This window comes from Dendronephthya gigantea, unplaced genomic scaffold, assembly GCF_004324835.1.
Source record: "Dendronephthya gigantea isolate DGI-Jeju-01 unplaced genomic scaffold, DenGig_1.0 000301F, whole genome shotgun sequence".
Taxonomy (NCBI): domain Eukaryota; kingdom Metazoa; phylum Cnidaria; class Anthozoa; order Malacalcyonacea; family Nephtheidae; genus Dendronephthya; species Dendronephthya gigantea.
This window is the reverse complement of record NW_021163311.1, coordinates 76,716-96,589: the sequence shown is the minus strand read 5'-3', so window position 1 is coordinate 96,589 and position 19,874 is coordinate 76,716. Positions and strand designations below refer to the sequence as shown.

General features: G+C 39.7%; 1 protein-coding gene across 6 annotated transcripts in view; it reads left to right on the top strand.

Annotated features, from left to right (window-relative positions):
• LOC114541662 (protein mono-ADP-ribosyltransferase PARP4-like) overlaps window positions 1–19,448 on the top strand; it is a 58,133-nt gene extending 38,685 nt beyond the window's left edge. The window contains exons 14-46 of one of the 6 annotated variants that reach the window (XM_028561460.1): window positions 142–264; window positions 632–769; window positions 1,201–1,293; window positions 1,402–1,569; window positions 1,963–2,156; window positions 3,097–3,367; window positions 3,662–3,823; window positions 4,569–4,868; window positions 5,173–5,257; window positions 5,689–5,778; window positions 6,349–6,408; window positions 6,726–6,755; window positions 6,839–6,898; window positions 7,216–7,257; window positions 7,407–7,466; window positions 7,784–7,813; window positions 7,896–7,955; window positions 8,273–8,314; window positions 8,431–8,490; window positions 9,001–9,066; window positions 9,204–9,341; window positions 10,054–10,107; window positions 10,239–10,400; window positions 10,792–10,908; window positions 11,383–11,622; window positions 12,044–12,220; window positions 13,220–13,429; window positions 14,538–14,651; window positions 16,186–16,395; window positions 16,882–17,115; window positions 18,224–18,342; window positions 18,499–18,601; window positions 18,997–19,448. In XM_028561460.1, coding sequence (XP_028417261.1) covers window positions 142–264; window positions 632–769; window positions 1,201–1,293; window positions 1,402–1,569; window positions 1,963–2,156; window positions 3,097–3,367; window positions 3,662–3,823; window positions 4,569–4,868; window positions 5,173–5,257; window positions 5,689–5,778; window positions 6,349–6,408; window positions 6,726–6,755; window positions 6,839–6,898; window positions 7,216–7,257; window positions 7,407–7,466; window positions 7,784–7,813; window positions 7,896–7,955; window positions 8,273–8,314; window positions 8,431–8,490; window positions 9,001–9,066; window positions 9,204–9,341; window positions 10,054–10,107; window positions 10,239–10,400; window positions 10,792–10,908; window positions 11,383–11,622; window positions 12,044–12,220; window positions 13,220–13,429; window positions 14,538–14,651; window positions 16,186–16,395; window positions 16,882–17,115; window positions 18,224–18,342; window positions 18,499–18,601; window positions 18,997–19,301 — 4,317 coding nt within the window. In that variant the 3' untranslated portion in view covers window positions 19,302–19,448. Of the gene's footprint in view, window positions 1–141; window positions 265–631; window positions 770–1,200; window positions 1,294–1,401; window positions 1,570–1,962; window positions 2,157–3,096; window positions 3,368–3,661; window positions 3,824–4,568; window positions 4,869–5,172; window positions 5,258–5,688; window positions 5,779–6,348; window positions 6,409–6,725; window positions 6,756–6,838; window positions 6,899–7,215; window positions 7,258–7,406; window positions 7,467–7,783; window positions 7,814–7,895; window positions 7,956–8,272; window positions 8,315–8,430; window positions 8,491–9,000; window positions 9,067–9,203; window positions 9,342–10,053; window positions 10,108–10,238; window positions 10,401–10,791; window positions 10,909–11,382; window positions 11,623–12,043; window positions 12,221–13,219; window positions 13,430–14,537; window positions 14,652–16,182; window positions 16,396–16,881; window positions 17,116–18,223; window positions 18,343–18,498; window positions 18,602–18,996 lie in introns of all 6 variants that reach the window. The other 5 variants (XM_028561461.1, XM_028561459.1, XM_028561462.1 and 2 more) reach the window with 5 other exon arrangements.
• The last annotated feature ends 426 nt before the right edge of the window (window positions 19,449–19,874 follow it).

Genomic DNA, 19,874 nt, shown 5'->3' with positions numbered 1-19,874 from the left:
AGTAACACTGGATCAATAAGAGATGATTCTTACTGGACCTCTAGGAAGAACAGTTTAGAACTGATAGAGCTATCCAGTATAAATAAAGTTAGTTTAGTTTATGTTTCCTCTAAATTGACTGTGGTGTTTTCCGTACTATAGAATATTCTTCAGAGTTTTCAAGCTGGTGATGATAATTCTTGTGATCTTTCTGTTCAAATTGCTGTTGAGATGCCGTTCGATATAAGAACACTGGACTGTCCTACACACGCTGTTAGATTAAAGGTTTGTGGCCTACACCCCACCCCTACACCCCCACCTCTACACACCCACCTCTACACACCCATCTCTGTACCCCCACCTATATACATCGCATCTCTACACCCCAACTCTACACCCCCATCTCTGAGCTGCCACCTCTACACCGCATCTCTACACCCCCACCTCTACACCCCCATCTCTGAGCCGCCACCTCTACACCGCATCTCTACACCCCCACCTCCACACCCCGACCTCTATCTACATCCCCATTCTGCACCCCCAACTCTACACCCCCATCTCTGTACCCCCACCTTTACACGCCACCTCTACACCCCCTACCTCATGTACCAACCGCCCGTGCACACACTCAAATGTCTATTGTTTCTTACAGAAAACAGCAACAAAAGCAGTTCTGGAGATGAAGGAAGGCCAAAAACTGGACAATGGATTTCAATTGTTGATCGGTCTCGCGGAAATCCACGTTCCACGAATGTGGGCCGAGAGACATCCCGAAAACGCAGACTCGCAGGTTGAATATCATTTCTGACTTTCTAATAAAGAAAATCTGCATGCTGGTCGTATTCTTTAAGGAAACAAACTTCGAACAATTACCATAATTTAGATGTTCAAATTAAGCGATTCTTGCTTCATTTGTCCAGCACGTTTACGGTGAGAAAACTCTGGAAACAAACTTCGATCGATTACCATAATTTTGATGTTAAAATTAAGCGATTCTTTCTTGCTTCATTTGTCCAGCACTTTTACGGTCAGAAAACTCTGAAAGTTCTAAACTCTACTGTCTGATATCACTAAAGAATTTTGAAGCATTTGTGAGTTTTTTTTCGCGTTCAGCGATAATCGCCTTTTCCACCCAAAAGGTTCCCCTATATGAGGACACGAAAACCGTTTTTGTTTTTTGTGTTCAGCCATTTCGTTTCAGCCATTTTTGTTTTTATCTAGGCTTGTATGTTGTCTTTTTATCCCGAATTCGAGGCAGACCAGATTGAAAATGTTGAATATATCTTCCTATTAGATGTGTCTTGCTCAATGAAGGTAAGAACGATTCATGGCTTTATATCGTTCAGTTTAATGGAAGATTCAAGCTTCAGAGTAAATTTTCTTATTTTTCAAACCTATTTTATCGCGTTTTTATGAATATAGGGAACTTCTATTGACAATGCAAAGAAAATTTTTCTTCTTGCTCTGAACAAACTACCAGCCAACGCTAGATTTAATATCGTTGCTTTTGGAAACCAGTGGTTGGAATTATTTCCGTCAAGTGTTGAGAAGACGGAGAAAAGTTTGAAAGAAGCTGCTGCTTTTGTTAAAGTAGGTGGAAATAGCGTTTTAACAACTTTAGACAAGCATTAGAAAGAGAATAAAATACTAAAGTAGGTCTGGGTGCATTGCAAGCTAATGGGTTAACAAGAGACACTGACAGATAGTTTTGTTAGCTCATTAACTGACAGTACTCTTCCACTGATGATTAAAATCATCTGACATTAGACAGAGTAAAATACTAAAGTAGGTCACATCTGGGTGCATTGCAAGCTAATGGGTTAACAAGAGACATTGACAGATAGTTTTGTTAACTTATTAACTGACAGTACTCTTCCACTGATGAGTAAAATCATCTGACATTAAACAGAGTAAAATACTATCAAGTAACGCGTACTTTAGCTGTCATGGAAACTTCATGTAATCATTATCATTCCTGTTTAGAACCGCACCAGTGATATGGGAGCCACGGATCTCTGGAAGATTCTAAGAGCTTTAAGTCTACTACCGGTGAGATCCAATGTCCACGTGAGGAACGTGTGCATTCTCAGTGATGGGCACGTGACTGAAACCGAGATGGTTTTGAGACTGGCAACCAGTGGCTTCGCTCAGACCAGGATATTCACGTTTGGTGTAGGGTAAGTTACAGTGTTTATGAATGAATATTTTGAAGGCGGCGTAACGCGTATCAAGATGATATAACTTGATGCAAAAGACGCACACAGTGGCGTAACTAGGACGATAATTTGGGGGTGAATATTTATTCATATATTCAGTTCTGCCTTACGGATTACTTTTGTAATTGCAATAGCTTACAATAGAAATCCGTCGGGCAGAACTGAATGTATGACTATTCGACCCCCCCCCCCCCCCCAATTATCGTTCTAATAACGCCCCTGGACGCACATCTCTTTGTTTTGGGCTTTGAAAACTTGTCAATGATCTTAGAACAAGCAGTGAGATATACACCTATATCCAAAAAGCTCACTCACACTCATTGACTGTGACATAAATATTTTGTTAATGCTGGACAATAAGAAAGTTCTTTCTAAATAGGTGGAGGCAGAAGGTAAAACACTGAAAATCAAGCCCCTATTCGACTGAAAATAACGTTATGGAAACGATATGAGAAGTTTAAGATCTTCCACTCAATGAGTTTGAGTGCGAGCGAGCTTTTAGAATACAGGCGTTAGTCTAGCTTTTAGAATACAGGAATTAGTCTAGCCTAATACTATTGTCGATAACAAATCTTTGAAACAGCATTCAAACCAATGGACGATTTGCGCTTTAGACTAATTTTTTATGGAAGTAACTAGAAGAAAATAAATCATCACAGCTAGAAAGATCTTACTTAAATTAGTGCAAATGCAAAGTTTGGCTGCGAAATTTTGTAAAATACGGAAAATATAGCCATGCGAAGTTGGCAAATTTTCGTAAGCATTTTCAGAAAATGTCCTTTTTATCGCCGAGGTAAGAAATTAGTCTAAAGCGCAAGTCGTCCATTCCTGGCCATGTAAACACAGGAACCTCGGCAACGAGTTAGCAGAAACTAGAATTCAATGTCTTTCTATTTCGTAGCTCTTCTGCAAACCGTTATTTCTTGCGGACTTTGGCAAAAGTTGGCGCCGGTGCCTCGGAATACTTTGACGAGAAAGTCAAGTCAAAATGGAAAAGAAAAGTAGAGTCGTTTATCTCGAGGTCGCAACAACCTGTTCTGACGTCAGTATCTGTTGCTTGGCAACAGTTTGATAATGACGCACCAACTCCAATCCAGGCCCCAAGCCAAATATTGTCGCTTTTCAATGGCTCGAGACAAGTGGTGTATGGCTTTGTTCCTTACTGTACCCAGGTAAAGAGATCTGAACTGTTCTTCGTGGAGGTCCAGTAAGGATCATCTCTTACTGATCCAGTGTTAATACAGGAGGAAACCTAAACTAAACTAACTTTATTTATACTGGATAACTCTATCAGTTCTAAATTGTTCTTCCTAGAGGTCCAGAAAGGATCATCTCTTATTGATCAAGTGTTACTACAGGAGGAAACCTAAACTAAACTAACTTTATTTATAGTGGTTAGCTCTATCAGTTCTAAGCTGTTCTTCCTAGAGGTACAGTAAGGATCATCTCTTATTTCTTTTTTCCAGGCGACATTAAAAGCTATGATCAATGGCAAGGAGATTTCAACAATGGTCTCAACGTCAGAACTGAGTATCACCTCTGGTTCAACCTTGCATCAGCTGACAGCCAGAGCACTGATTAATGATTGGGAAGAAGGTTTACTTGCTCCAGACCACCTCCATCACCAGGTCTGTGAAGGCTGAACCACCGCACTTATTGTTTTAGCTGATATTTCAAATATTGTTTGATTGTTAATAACACTAGAGGGTTAAAGGGTCTTAACTTCGAGTGGAATTATACACACTTCAAACTCAAGCCAGGAACAGTTGATGAAAAAATGAGTCAACTATAGGTCCTCCGGCAGGAATCGAACCTACGTTTTTGCGATGCCGGTGCAATGCTCTTGCCATTGAGACCACTACCATTGCATCGTAGGTTCATCTCTGCCGGAGGACCGATAGTTGACCCATTTTCCATCAACTTTTCCTGGCTTGAATTTGAAGTGTGTATAATTCCACTCGAAATTAAGACCCTTTCAACCTCTAGAATTTACCTACATCAAGTGAAGTGGAAAAAATCACAATCTGTTAATAACACTAGCCTTGATTATAACTAAATGCTTATAACACCACGTTTAGGCCCGTTTAGACTTGCAATTTTTGCTGCAATTTTATAAGTGCGATTTTCTGCTTTTGACAGATGGAAACGAGCAAAAGCTTTCAATGTTCTAATGTATAAGTAATAAGTCTCCTAATTTGAACATCCGCAACTTATTCACTCATTCGCATCTATCAAATGGAGAAAATCGCACATCAGGGAAAATCGCAGGTGTAAACAAGGCTTTGCATCGAAATTCACGGAAAATTGTCGTAATTTTTTTTCACGTTTAATTTTGTAATTGTTCTTGAACGACGCTGTAATCTTATTTTCCAGGCGGTCAAGGTATCTCGGAAAGATTATATTATTGAAATAAGCAAGAAATACTCAGTCACGTCAAAGTTCACAAGTTTTGTCGCAATTGAAAAGCGTGAAGAAGGCGAGACCTTTGATTCGACAACTGCGCCGGACATCGACGAAATTCTTGATGGAGAAGATGTGGATATCTTGGGATATATTGGGTTCGAGGAGGACGATGAGGAATCAGAGGGGGATTCAGAGGACTCAGAGGATGAATCAGAGGAGGAATCATTGTCTTCTGGTGATATTGATGAACTTTTGGGTGCAGCTCATGAGGTTTGTTAATAAAGTAACACTGAACTCTACTTAGACTGGAACGATAACTCGGCTGCCATCTTCAAAGCCAAATTGTTAATAATTCCATGTCCTTGGATTAGGGTTAGGATTAAGGATTAAGGATTAAGGCTAACCCTCATCAACCATGAACCTAATCTAAAACATAATCCTAACCTACATTCGTGTATTTCAGTAGAATTTATAGTATATAGCTTAGGATGATTTTCTGTCCCTAAATGTGCTGAAACTCTTAAAAAATATTTTATCTCTTTGCCATATTTCACATGAATAATATTTTTTGCAGCCTGCATATCCTGGTTTGATGGTGCGTAATTTTTCTCCCGAATTTACGGATTTCGATTGTTCGCCTCGATTATATGATTCTTCTGGTAAAGAAAATTTATGACAATCTAAACGTTTCGCACTGGATATTATTTTTTTCCTTGCGGTCCGAATTCATATTTTAGCGTTCCCTGCAATCTAATTGACTACGCGAGCGGTCCGTATGAGGCCGTACGGACCGCGCGAGATTTAAAAGCACATAGCCAACGCTAAAATATGAATTCGGACCGCAAGAAAAAAAAATAAATCTATTATTTACCAGTTTAGTCGGTCTGTATATGGAAATATTTCCCTCGGTCTCAAAAACGTCCCTCGGCCTTCAGCCTCGGGCTGTTTTTGAGACCTTGGGAAATATTTCCCTATACGGACCTCCAATCTGGTAAATAACATATATATTATCATTTTACTCCAGAACTGAACGTATTGTCTATACGCAGTAAATCTAAATTATTAACTTATTTTTCTCTGGCATGAACAGGTGATGAAGAAATTTATGGTTTCGGTGGAGGGTCAAGCGAGCTTTGTTTTGATATGGACGTAGAGAAATGTTCTTTGGAATGTTCTCTGGGTATTCACAACATTCTTCTCCATATTCACTCTTGATTATTGAACTTCTGTCTCCATATTCACTGACTTCTGCCGTCATTAAATTTAGTCCAAAAATAGTCATAAAAGTAGCGTAAAAGTCGACCGATATTCTGTCGACGTTTGTACATTATCTGTATTTCGCAGACTTTCCATAGACTCTCCCAGCTTCAGTGAATGTTTAAATTTCAAGTTTTAAAGGAAAACAATACGAAATCTTTGTAAATTAGCTTGTGGCTTAAGGGTTGTCTTCCACTTTCGTGTTTTTTGTGCGTATGTAAACGCAATTAAAAGTTTAAAATCATTTAAATGATACTTATGAAATCAACTCTTACTAAAATCCACGGTGTCTAGTTTATGAGTATATCTAAATTATTATCTGCTTTCGGTTTATTTATTTGTTATTTTCACTTTGTTATGCACAAGACATGATGCAAGTGAGGCTTGCAATGAAACTGAAAAATTTAACTCTCCATATCCACTCTTGATTCTTGTATTTCTGTCTCCATATTCACTCTTGATTATTGTATTTCCACATCATTTTTCTTTTTAGTGCCACCAAAGGAACGTTCTTTAAGTCCTGGATTTCCAATTATGAACACATTCTCAACAGGTAAGAAGCTTGAAAAGTTTCACTTAAAAACACCCCATTTCCCGTTTGGCTACGCCCCTGGACTTGCGAGAATTTAAATTTCATGCTTTGAAGCAAAACAGTACGAAATCTTTGTAAATTAGCTTGTAGCTTAAGGGCTGTTTTCCACTTTCGTGTTTTTTATACGTACCTAAACGCACGTAAAAGTTTAAAATCATTTAAATGATACTTATGAAATCAACTCTTACCAATTTCCACGGTGTCTAGCTTATGAGTATATCTAAACTATTATCTGCTTTCGGTTTATTTATTTGTTATTTTCACTTCGTTATACACAGGACATGATTTTGAAGATATTTATGATATAGGTGAGGCTTGCAATGAAACTAAAGAATTTCAGTCTCCATATTCACTCTTGATTATTGTATTTCCACATCATTTTTCTTTTTAGTGCCACCAAGGGAAAGTTCTTTAAGTCCTAGATTTCCAATTATAAACACATTCTCAACAGGTAAGAAGCTTGAAAAGTTTCACTTAAGAACACCCCATTTCCCGTTTGGCTACGCCCCTGAACTTGCAAGAATTTAAATTTCATGCTTTGAAGCAAGACAGTACGAAATCTTTGTAAATTAGCTTGTAGGTTAAGGGTTGTTTTCCACTTTCGTGTTTTTTGTGCGTATGTAAACGCAATTAAAAGTTTAAAATCATTTAAATGATACTTATGAAATCAACTCTTACTAAAATCCACGGTGTCTAGCTTATGAGTATATCTAAATTATTATCTGCTTTCGGTTTATTCATTTGTTATTTTCATTTTGTTATGCACAGGACATGATGTTGAAGAACTTGATGATTTGCCTCCAGATCTAGGTGAGGCTTGCAATGAAACTGAAAAATTTAACTCTCCATATTCACTCTTGATTATTGTATTTCTGTCTCCATATCCACTCTTAATTATTGTGTTTCTGTCTCCATATTCACTCTTGATTATTGTATTTCCACATCATTTTTCTTTTTAGTGCCACCAAAGGAACGTTCTTTAAGTCCTGGATTTCCAATTATGAACACATTCTCAACAGGTAAGAAGCTTGAAAAGTTTCACTTAAAAACACCCCATTTCCCGTTTGGCTACGCCCCTGGACTTGCGAGAATTTAAATTTCATGCTTTGAAGCAAAACAGTACGAAATCTTTGTAAATTAGCTTGTAGCTTAAGGGCTGTTTTCCACTTTCGTGTTTTTTATACGTACCTAAACGCACGTAAAAGTTTAAAATCATTTAAATGATACTTATGAAATCAACTCTTACCAATTTCCACGGTGTCTAGCTTATGAGTATATCTAAACTATTATCTGCTTTCGGTTTATTTATTTGTTATTTTCACTTCGTTATACACAGGACATGATTTTGAAGATATTTATGATATAGGTGAGGCTTGCAATGAAACTAAAGAATTTCAGTCTCCATATTCACTCTTGATTATTGTATTTCCACATCATTTTTCTTTTAGTGCCACCAAGGGAAAGTTCTTTAAGTCCTAGATTTCCAATTATAAACACATTCTCAACAGGTAAGAAGCTTGAAAAGTTTCACTTAAGAACACCCCATTTCCCGTTTGGCTACGCCCCTGAACTTGCAAGAATTTAAATTTCATGCTTTGAAGCAAGACAGTACGAAATCTTTGTAAATTAGCTTGTAGGTTAAGGGTTGTTTTCCACTTTCGTGTTTTTTGTGCGTATGTAAACGCAATTAAAAGTTTAAAATCATTTAAATGATACTTATGAAATCAACTCTTACTAAAATCCACGGTGTCTAGCTTATGAGTATATCTAAATTATTATCTGCTTTCGGTTTATTCATTTGTTATTTTCATTTTGTTATGCACAGGACATGATGTTGAAGAACTTGATGATTTGCCTCCAGATCTAGGTGAGGCTTGCAATGAAACTGAAAAATTTAACTCTCCATATCCACTCTTAATTATTGTGTTTCTGTCTCCATATTCACTCTTGATTATTGTATTTCCACATCATTTTTCTTTTTAGGGGCACCAAGCGGACGATCTTTGAGTACTGAATTTCCAGTTATGAACACATTCTCACCAGGTACGAAGCTTGAAAAGTTTCACTTAAACAGAGGCGGAGCAGCCTAAGATTAACAGGGGGCAACCATTAAGTATACTAAGCTCTACATGTTACTAGACGAAAATTACAACAGGGGGGAGAAAGTCCGAACACCCCATTCCCCGTTTGGCTACGCCCCTGGAATTGCAAGAAAATTCTCGGAGACTATCAATAGTGACTCAGGTGATATAGCAGAGTTGCAAAAAAGCAGCGGGTATGCGGGTACCACCCGGAGGAAGGTTTGCTTTGAATGAGGTTTGTGAGGAAGGTTAAAAGTTGAGCACTCTAAATGATCACATGCATGTACTAAAAAAACAAATATTTGTTTATGCTGGTTGCCACTTGACTCACTGACGTAACGTCGTTTTGAGGAAGGTTTTCAAAACTTGAAATCCTACCGGAGGAAGGTTGAACTCTTTTTGCAACTCTGTGATATAGTGATGCATAAGTAAGGTCAGGTGGATTCTCAAAATTCCAAATTGTTCTTCTCAGATTTACATGATGATAATGATGAAAGTAAAGCCGAGGATATGGACTTTGGATTATTCAGTGATGATGGTATGTTAACCATATTATGCAGTTTACCACCGATGTTATTCTGGAACTGTATGGTCTAAATACGATACATGTCAACCATGAACTACTTTTGCTTTGTTATCAAAGAATTTCTTCACCATCTTTCTTTTTACTGGTAGATGATCCACGAGCAAAATTAAGGTCCAAAAAATCTTTGAGACGAGGTGTTCCATCTCGTAGTGCTAAAGAAGAAGGTGTAGCATCGCCACCACGCCCTCCTCCCCCTGTTCCGAGCTCTACGAACGCACAGACATTAGGTAAGAAGCTTGAAAAGTTTGACTTAAACCGGGGGGGTGTTAGCCCTTTCGCGCGAACATATAAAAAGTAAAGGCCGATTTCCACTTACAGCGAAATCGTTCGCCAGCGAAATATTTGCATGTTTTCTTTTGAATTTTAACAGCATAAATAAATTAGTTCGACTTGACTGTTCTCAATTCAAAAGGAAATATGCAAATATTTCGCTAGCGAACGATTTCGCTGTAAGTGGAAATCCGCCTTAAGAAGCGTTTCTACTTTTTCGCGGCGATTTTTTTCGCAAAGCAATCAAATAACCCGATTTCAGATATCGCTTCGCGTCACGCGAATAAATTCGCCTGGTGGAAAACAGGACGTGGAAATCTGGGGCCAGTTGTATCAAGCCCGTTTAGCTTAAACGGCGGATAAGTCAAAATGAAATAACACTCTTACATCTCTCTTGAATGAGTCAACTTGAATATTATGCACTGAATATGTAGTTGTAAACAGTATCTTTGTATTAAGGTTGAAAACATTTAGTTTGCTTGTTGAGTAAAACGATAAACTTGCTTTCTATTTTGAACTTATCCACCGTTTAAGCTAAACGGGCTTGATACAACCGGCCCCAGGACTTGCAAAGAAAGTTCTCGGAAACTATCAATAGTGACTCAGGTGATATAGTGAGGCATAAATAAGGTCAGGTGGATTCTCGAAATTCCAAATTGTTCTTCCCAGATTTACATGATGATGATGATAAAAGTGAAGGCGATGATATGTGCTTTGATGATGGTATGTTTACCATATTATGCGGTTTACCACCGATGTTATTCTGGAACTGTATGATCTAAATACGATACATGTCAACCATGAACTACTTTTGCTTTGTTGTCAAAGAATTTCTACACCATATTTCTTTCTAGTGGTAGATGATCCACAAGCAAAATTAAAACTTGCTTCTCTCCTCGGAAAGATAAAGTCCAAAAAATCTTTGAGACGAGGTGTTCCATCTCGTGGTGCGAAAGAAGAAGGTGTAGCATCGCTCCCACCCCCTGTTCCGAGCTCTAGGATCGCTCCGACATTTGGTAAGAAGCTTGAAAAGTTTGACTTAAACCGGGGGGGGAGGGTGTAGCCCTAAAATATGTGTGAAGGGGCCATCAAATATACCAAGGTCCGGTTGTGCATGTTCGAAACGAGTTTGAGCGGTGGATAAGTCAAAATTAAATAACACTCTTACATCTCTCTTGAATGAGTCAACTTGAATATTATGCACTGAATATGTAGTTGTAAACAGTATCTTTGTATTAAGGTTAAAAACATTTAGTTTGCTTCTTGAATAAAACGATAGAATTGCTTTCTATTTTAAACTTATCCACCGTTTAAGCTAAACGGGCTTGATACAACCGGCCCCTGAAATATTCAGTTTTTAATTTAGAGCATTATTAATACACATCATCGTTTTGTTGTATTTTATAGAAATCGTACCTGATTTGAGACAGACTTTTGGTGGTGGAGAAATATCTCACTCAATAAGAGATGAGGTTCTAATACCGCGTTCGCGAAGTTCTGCCTACGGCAGGTCCTCCTTACCTGGTAAGAATATTGAAATCGCTCGAAAATGACGCTATAGCTAGCGTGCACCGCATGTAGCCTTAAGCCCGCCGCACAAGAGAGCTATCAGCTGAGCTAACGACCTCGCGAGGCAGTTAACTCAGCCTGAAAACTATCCGCACACGATAGAAACTTGCCTCTCGAGGCGAATTCCTCACGAAAAAACTATCCGCACACGAGAGTAACTTGCTGAGCTAACAGCCTCGCGAGGTCTTTACCTCAGCTACCAGCTCTCGTGTGAGGCGCGCTTAACTGAGAAAATAAACAAAATTATTATCGTAATAATCACGATACCCTTTTTAGCATTACCCGACCCATCACACGTGTAAATTTTATATCCATTCCAAGTCATATTAAGACGGGTTTTTACAATCAACTTTCCTGTCTAAGATGAATTTCCCGTGCCTAATATGAATTCTTAGCGCTTTAGTTCTATTTTATCATTGAAATCAACAGATTCTGCTGAACAGAAGAAAGAAGAAGACGTGGTGTCCAAGAACGATACCTTTGGAGGATTTTCGTTTGGTATTGAGCAAGCTCAGACGGCTAAACAAAAACCACAAGAAGAACAAGAAACACCATCCCCGGCTGCTCCACCCTTGCCGCCCAAGTCCGGCATCAGGTCACGGGATCCCCCTCTACCGCCTATGCCAAGCAGTTCCTTTCTGCGATGCTATAGCGCTTCAGAACCAAAAGGTATATACCTCTTCACTTGTTAGAAAAAAATATTATTCGAAACTCATCTACAAATCGATTGAAAAAACTCATCTACTGAAACAATTTTGTAGAAACGAGAAGTGCAGGAGGGGGGGAGGGGGTGTAGAAACGAGAAGTGCAGGAGGGGGGAGGGGGTGTAGAAACGAGAAGTGCAGGAGGGGGGGAGGGGGTGTAGAAACGAGAAGTGCAGGAGGGGGGGAGGGGTGTAGAAACGAGAAGTGCAGGAGGGGGGAGGGGGTGTAGAAACGAGAAGTGCAGGAGGGGGGAGGGGGTGTAGAAACGAGAAGTGCAGGAGGGGGGAGGGGGTGTAGAAACGAGAAGTGCAGGAGGGGGGGATGGGGCGTCCACAAGCGCGAATTGCATCAACAATTTCTACAGCATCTTTTGTTTGCATTTGTAGCATTGGAATCGTTGCATTCTCTCAAGTCGAAGAGAAGTGTCAAGATGGCATCCCCCACCGCTTCACCACTGCGCGTTGAGTCACGGCATTCCCCTCCACCCTCTCCACCCTCTATATATACACCCCTTAGCGCCAGTTCCTCTATTATTCCATGCTATGACGCTTCAGAAGCAAAAGGTATGTACCTCTCCGCTTGTTAGAAAAAAATTCTTTATTGAAACTCATGTACTAATCGTCACAAAGAATATTCTCATTGTTGTGTACGACGAACGATTTTTATTTAAAGAGAAAAACTCTTGTACAAAAATATGAAAACGTAAAATAATGTCAACCTATCCGAAGTTATCTTGCTCGAGTTTCCATGTGCTCCGTCGAGCCCGCTGACCTGTGCCTGCGTTATTGTTAGTCACTGACGTAAACTTCATGTAACAGTCACTCATCAGTATTCTCGAGTTGCTATAATTATAGTACTGTCCAGAACCTTGGTCACACCTCGGTCTGATCGCGGTCGAACCGAGGCCGAGACCGAGGTCGAACCGTGGTGAGATGGACGTTAAACTGCAGCCTAACTCGGTCTGACAGACATTTCTTAGGATGTTTATTGTGTTGTTGTTCTCAGCAGTTCATAGCATTCCGTTCGGAAGCGAACGGCAACCGCGATCGTGTTTTTTCCCTTGCGGTCGTCTGCGGTTTTTATCGGTCGACCGCAACCTAACCGCAACTGGACAGTGCTATGACAGTCGATTAAATGTTGGCCCAAATGATACTAGAGACGGATTATCCGTCTGGACAAATGATCCATCTGACAGATGATTCATTCGTCTGAGTATAAACACACGACAAACTATCTAGACGAACTGTGTAGACGAATTCCTGACGAAAAACTATCCGCACACGAGAGTAACTTGCTGAGCTAACAGCCTCGCGAGGTCTTTACCTCAGCTACCAGCTCTCGTGTGAGGCGCGCTTAACTGAGAAAATAAACAAAATTATTATCGTAATAATCACGATACCCTTTTTAGCATTACCCGACCCATCACACGTGTAAATTTTATATCCATTCCAAGTCATATTAAGACGGGTTTTTACAATCAACTTTCCTGTCTAAGATGAATTTCCCGTGCCTAATATGAATTCTTTAGCGCTTTAGTTTTATTTTATCATTGAAATCAACAGATTCTTCTGAAGAGAAGAAAGAAGAAGATGGGGTGTCCAAGAACGATACCTTTGGAGGATTTTCGTTTGGTATTCAGCAAGTTCAGACAGATAAACAACAGCCACAAGAAGAACAAGAAACACCACCCCTCGCCGCTCCACGCCTGTTCTCCAAGTCACCGTTTAGCATCGCCTACCGTAGACGAAGCTTTGGGATTTTGAAAACAGAAGGTATGTACCTCTCCACTTGATAAAAAAATTCTTATTCGAAATTCGTTTACTAATCGTCACAATGAATGTTCTCTTCGCTGTATACGAGGAACGCTTTTTGGACCAGGAAGTGGTCCCTAACCGCTGCTAATCTTCTGTTGTTGTTGTTGTTGTTAGGGGGCTACGCTCTTTAAAAAAACCCTAAGGCTCTATCATTACTTGTTTGATCGGAATGAAACTTGGCACAATTATTCTATAAGCAATATTCCGCATCGATTGACGGAGTTCGAATTTTTACTTTTGACCTTTGGAGCAAGTTACAAGCAATTCGTGCCTATATGTGCAGCAAATAATGTATACATATCATTAATATTCAGCCTATATATAAGTAAACGCAAACGATTAGAAATACATTGTCCTCTCCATTGTTGTAAATACAATGCAGTTCAGAAATTAAACTCGGTTACGCAGTTCCTGGTCCACTATAGTACGATCGTACTTGTTATTTCTAGAGAAAAACTCTTGCTCATTACAACGTTCGATCCTCTGAGCCAGGTCGTTCAAAACCCGGCTTGGCCAACCCTAACGGGGTTAAAGCAAATCTTTGCACTAAATTTTTTTATTGCCTGTTTACAAAGTTGAATATCTTTATTACAAATATTTTCTGGACCGAAAGAAGTCTTATTTTGTAAAGTGTTGAAACGAACAGTGGTTCAAAAGCACATAAACTAAAACAACCCCAACAACAAGAAACCGCAGATAATGACAGATCTTTCGAGAAACACACGACCGCCCTTTCCGATGTTTTTCTAAACTTTTAAGAGACTTGAATAGTTTTCACGGCCGGGCCAGCCTGGCTCCAATATAAACAGCTCCTAACAATGGTAGCCTTTTGTCCCAAATGTCTAAATATGAATTCAGGTGAAAAATCTGTTCCTATATTATACATCGTATCAATTTAATGTATACAAGTTGTTGGGTCTGATGTTAGAGTGATATTCTCAAAGTAGCCTATTCTGCTTCTTAATGTAGCGTCGATGTTCATGGAAAGACGTGCATGGAAATCTGAAATATGCAGTTATGAATTTAGGGCATTCAATGCACATCATCGTTTTGTCATATTTTATAGAAATGGAATCTGATTCCAGGCGTGGTTTTGATGGAGAAGCAAAACCTCACTTAATACGAGATGAGGTTCCAAAGAATCTACGAAGACCTAGCTACTTCAAGCCTTCCTTACCTGGTAAGAATACTGAAAACCGCTTTGGCGATGTAGGCTCACTGGGTAAATACTGTTAAAAAAACGCTCGAAAATGACGCTCGCATGCACCACATAGCCTTAAGCAAGCCGCACAAGAGAGCTATCAGCTGAGCTAACGACCTCGCGAGGCAGTTAACTCAGCGGCCTGAAAACTATCCGCACACGATAGAAACTTGCCTCTCGAGGCGAATTCCTCACGAAAAACTATCCGCACACGAGAGTAACTTGCTGAGCTAACAGCCTCGCGAGGTCTTTACCTCAGCTACCAGCTCTCGTGTGAGGCGCGCTTTAGTTCTATTTTATCATTGAAATCAACAGATTTTCCTGAACGGAGGAAAAGAGAAGATGAGGTTTCGGAGAACGTTGTAGCGTTGTCTCTTGGTAGTCAGCAAGTTCAGACGGATAAACAACAAACACAAGAAGAACAAGAAACGCCACCCCCCGCCGCTCCACCCTTGCTCCGCAGATCCATCAGGTCACGGAATCCCCCTCCACCGCCTGTGGCAAGCAGTTCCTTTACGCGATGCTATAGCGCTTCAGAACCAAAAGGTATATACCTCTCCACTTGTTAGAAAAAATATTATTCGAAACTCATGTACTAATCGTCACAATGAATATTCTCATTGTTGTGTACGAAGAACTCTTTTTATTTCTAGAGAAAAACTCTTGTACAAAAATATGAACACAAAAAATTATTTGACAACTGATCCGAAGTTATCTCGCTCGAGTTTCCATCTGCTCCGTCGAGCCCGCTGACCTGTGCCTGCGTTATTGTTAGTCACTTATGTAAACTTCATGTAACAGTCACTCATCAGTATTCTCAAGTTGCTATAATTATAGTACTGTCCAGAACCTTGGTGAAACCTCGGTCTGATCGCAGTTGAACCGAGGTCGAACCGCGGTGAGACGGACGTTAAACCTCAGCCTAACTCGGTCTGACAGACATTTCTTAGGATTTGATGTTATTGTGTTGTTGTTCTCAGCAGTCCATAGCATTCCGTTCAGAAGCGAATGGCAACCGCGGTCGTATTTTTTCCCTATCGGTGGACCGCAACCGAACCGCAACTTGACAGTGCTATAACAGTCGATTAAATGTTGGCCCAAATGATACTAAAGACGGATTATCCGTCTGGACAAATGATCCATCTGACAGATCTTTCGTCTGAGTAAAAACACACGACGAACTATGTAGACGAACTATGTAGACGAATTCCTGACGAAAAACTATCCGCACACGAGAGTAACTTGCTGAGCTAACAGCCTCGCGAGGTCTTTACCTCAGCTAGCAGCTCTCGTGTGAGGCGCGCTTAACTGAGAAAATAAACAAAATTATTATCGTAATAATCACGATACTCTTTTTAGCATTACCCGACCCATCACACGTGTAAATCTTATATCCATTCCAAGTCATATTAAGACGCGTTTTTACAATCAACTTTCCTGTCTAAGATGAATTTCCCGTGCCTAATATGAATTCTTTAGCGCTTTAGTTCTATTTTATCATTGAAATCAACAGACTCTCCTGAACAGAAGAAAAAAGAAGATGAGGTCTCGGTGAAGGATACCTTTGGAGGATTTTCGTTTGGTATTCAGCAAGTTCAGACGCATAGACAGCAACCACAAAAAGAACAAGAAATGCCTGCCGGGGCCGCTCCACCCTTGCTCTCCAAGTCACCGTTTAGCGTCAGCTCCCCTAGGCAAAGCCTCGGGGCTGTTAAAACAAAAGGTATATACTTCTCCGCTTGTTAAAAGAAATTCTTATTCGAAACTCATCTACTAATCGTCTCAATGACTGTTCTCTTCGCTGTATACGAAGAACGCTTTTTATTTCCAGAGAAAAACTCTTGAAACTTGCCTCTCGAGGCGAATTCCGCACGGAAACTATCCGCACACGAGAGTAAGGGGCTGTTTTCATGAGCCCGGTTACCCGAGTTCGACGAAGCATGAGATGATTTTGAGGTATTGAAATGAGCAGATAACATGATCCTGGCAGTCGTATAATCACCACAACAATTGCATGTGCTTGTTTCGTGTCATAAAGACTTGTTACAATATATCAAAGTCCTCTCACGCTGCCTTGAATCTCGGGTAACCGGGCTCATGTAAACAGCCTCTAACTTGTTGAGCAAATTACCAGCCTTGCGAGGTCTTTACCTCAGCTACCAGCTCTCGTGTGAGGCGCGCTTTAGTTCTATTTTATCATTGAAATCAGCAGATTCTCCTAAACGGAGGAAAAAAGAAGATGGGGTTTCGGAGAACGTTGTAGCGTTGTCTCTTAGCAGTCAGCAAGTTCAGACGGATAAAGAACAACCACAAGAAGAACAAGAAACGCCATCCCCCGCCGCTCCACCCTTGCTCCCCAGATCCATCGAGTCACGGGAACCCTCTCCACCGCCTATGGCAAGGGGTTCCTTTAGGCGATGCTATAGCGCTTCAAAACCAAAAGGTATAATATACCTCTTCACTTGTTAGAAAAAAATATTATTCGAAACTCATCTACTAATCGTCACAATGAATGTTCTCATTGGTGTGTTCGATGAACAATTTTTATTTATACAGAAAAACTTTTGTACAAAAATATGAACAGAAAAAATAATGTCAACTGATCGAAAGTTATCTTGCTCGAGTTTCTCTGTTCTCTGTCGTGCCCGCTAACCTATGCCTGCGTTATTTAGCGCCAGTCACTCATGTAGACTTCATGTAACAGTCACCCATCAGTATTCTCAAGTTGCTATAATTACAGTACTGTCCAGAAATAAATGAAATAATCTTACAAAAACTGCGGTTAACCTTGGTCAAACCTTTCTATATCGCTCGTATTTGGTGATTGCAAAACACAAAACGACAAGAGTTATTTCAAAATATAATGCGGCTATCAACAATGTTATAAGTGTCAACACCATTATAACTGAGATGAATACAAAAGTAGCTTCGATTCAAGTGTCATTTTCTTCTCGGCGTATCCCGAGAAATCTTTTCATTTTAATGTTGTTTTTAGATGAAATAGTAAACATTCTTTTTAGATGTTTTTGAGGTTTGCAAAACGTTCTCAATTTTAAAAGAAATTAAACAAATATTATACGTGGCATAGAAAATATCCTCTTTATTAAATCTGTCAACATTGTAATGCCATTTTATCAAATTGCTACAACGTTGAGCCGATTAAAAGTTCGTTTCCCAACCTGTTTTTACAATTCTGCGAAACCCCGAAATTATTCGAAACTGCTCTGACCCTGGGTTAAAGCAAATCTTTACATTAAATTTTTATTGGTCGTTTACAAAGTTGAATATCTTTTTTTTAAAAATATTTTTTTGACCGATAGAAGTCATATTTTGTAAAGGTTTTGAAGCGAACAGCGGCTCAGAAGCACATCAACACTGGATTATAAAACACTGGATTAACATTTTAACCCATGGTTAGCGCCCACCTAGCTTTGAACAACTGCCCCTGATGTAAAAATTGCCCAAAAGTAAACTATTTAGAAGGCTAGCGTTTAACTTCTGTTCTTGTTTAGCAAAATATAAGTTGAAATGATTATTACTTTTGCAAATAGAGAAGGAGAGATTACGCAAAAGAGCAGGGAGGATCACACATTCGATCAACATTCCAGAAATGCTGTCGGCACGAAAAAATATGAAACCACCAGTCCTAGTATTTCTGCTACAAGATGAGGTAATATATGACTAAACTGTTCTTCCTAGAGGTCCAGTAAGGATCATCTCTTATTGATCCAGTGTTACTACAGGAGGAAACCTAAACTAAACTAACTCTAGACTGATATATATACATACTGGATGTATACTTACATCTTTCCGGAACTTCTCCTAGAATGGTTCTTGGAATTTAACAGATTCTCGTCTAGATAATTACCTTCCGGTAAATGCTTCGGAAATTGAGAAAATGTTGGTTGATTGTGGTTCGAAATCGCTTGGTAAGTTTGCTAATAAGTAAAGTGCATATCTTCGCCTTGATCCAACCCAAATAATCCTTCTGTTTGCAAGTTCTGGATCGCTAGCTAAAAGCCGAGAACCAGCCCAATCTCGTGAATTTTTTTAGCTATTCAAATGTTTACGATGCCCAAAACATCATCTTTTTCTGGATAATAAAAACCAATTAATTCCTCTTCCCTTTAAGACATTTTAAACTTTCTAAACCATTCTCCCAAACAGAGTTTTTGAAGAAAATCACTCAAAACTCTAAATTTCATTTTTTTCCCGCCAAAACTTAGCGGTCAATATCGGGGGTTACCGACCGCTAAAGAACCAATTAAAATGCTCCATTTTCATTAAAATCCATTAAAAGCTTTGTATTTTATTGTCTGAAAAGGTGTTCGAACGTTCAAAACCCTTTGCAAAATGGTAGCGACCCTTTTGGTTTTGGCATATTTACGTCAAAAGAAATGCTTTGCTTTTCAAATTCAACTTATCCCGCCGTTCAAAACGCCGGAGTGCCCCGTGGGGTCTGATACCGAGTTGCACGCGAAGGTTGCCAAGGCGATGACGTGGCTAAAGACCGCTGACCGCTCGGTACCGTGCCTGTGCACCCGACTACAGTTGGGCAACAATTGGGAAGAGGTGATTCCAAGGCTTTTGACTACATTTGACCGATTTGAACGTGAAACTAAGGTATAAGGTCTTAGGAAAGAATAAATGCGTGTTGTGGACGTTTAGAACGAAACGAAAATCTGGATAAAAGTGACCTGCGAGTTTTAGTATAAGTTTGTTCGTATAATTTAGTTAGGTTTTGTGTTCTTTTCGACTTTAAAAGTCGACTTAATGCAATATGCAGTGGCGTAGGAAGGGGGGGGGGCACTGGGGGCACGTGCCCCCCCAAGATTTTTCAAGGGACCAAAAGTGCCCTTTTTTCAAAAAAATGCCTTTTTGAGAAGCGAAAATAAACTAAAAAGTATCTACTATATCCCAAAAATCCTTAAATTAAGAGGGGTTTGTGGCCATTTCAGAGGCCTATATCTCAAAATTTTCTCGGGGGAGCATGCCCCCGGACCCCCCTAGCAGTACAAAGCCCAAGAAATACGAATCAAACCGTCCCTGTATATCTTTATTAACCATTTTAACCGCCATTTTTATTAACCAAAAGTGCCCCTAGAAGCTGGTGCCCCCCCAACCTCTGGATGCTTCCTACGCCCTTGGCAATATGAGTTACTTAAGTGAAACTTTTAGTGAGTTTAGTGGCCAGTCTTACGT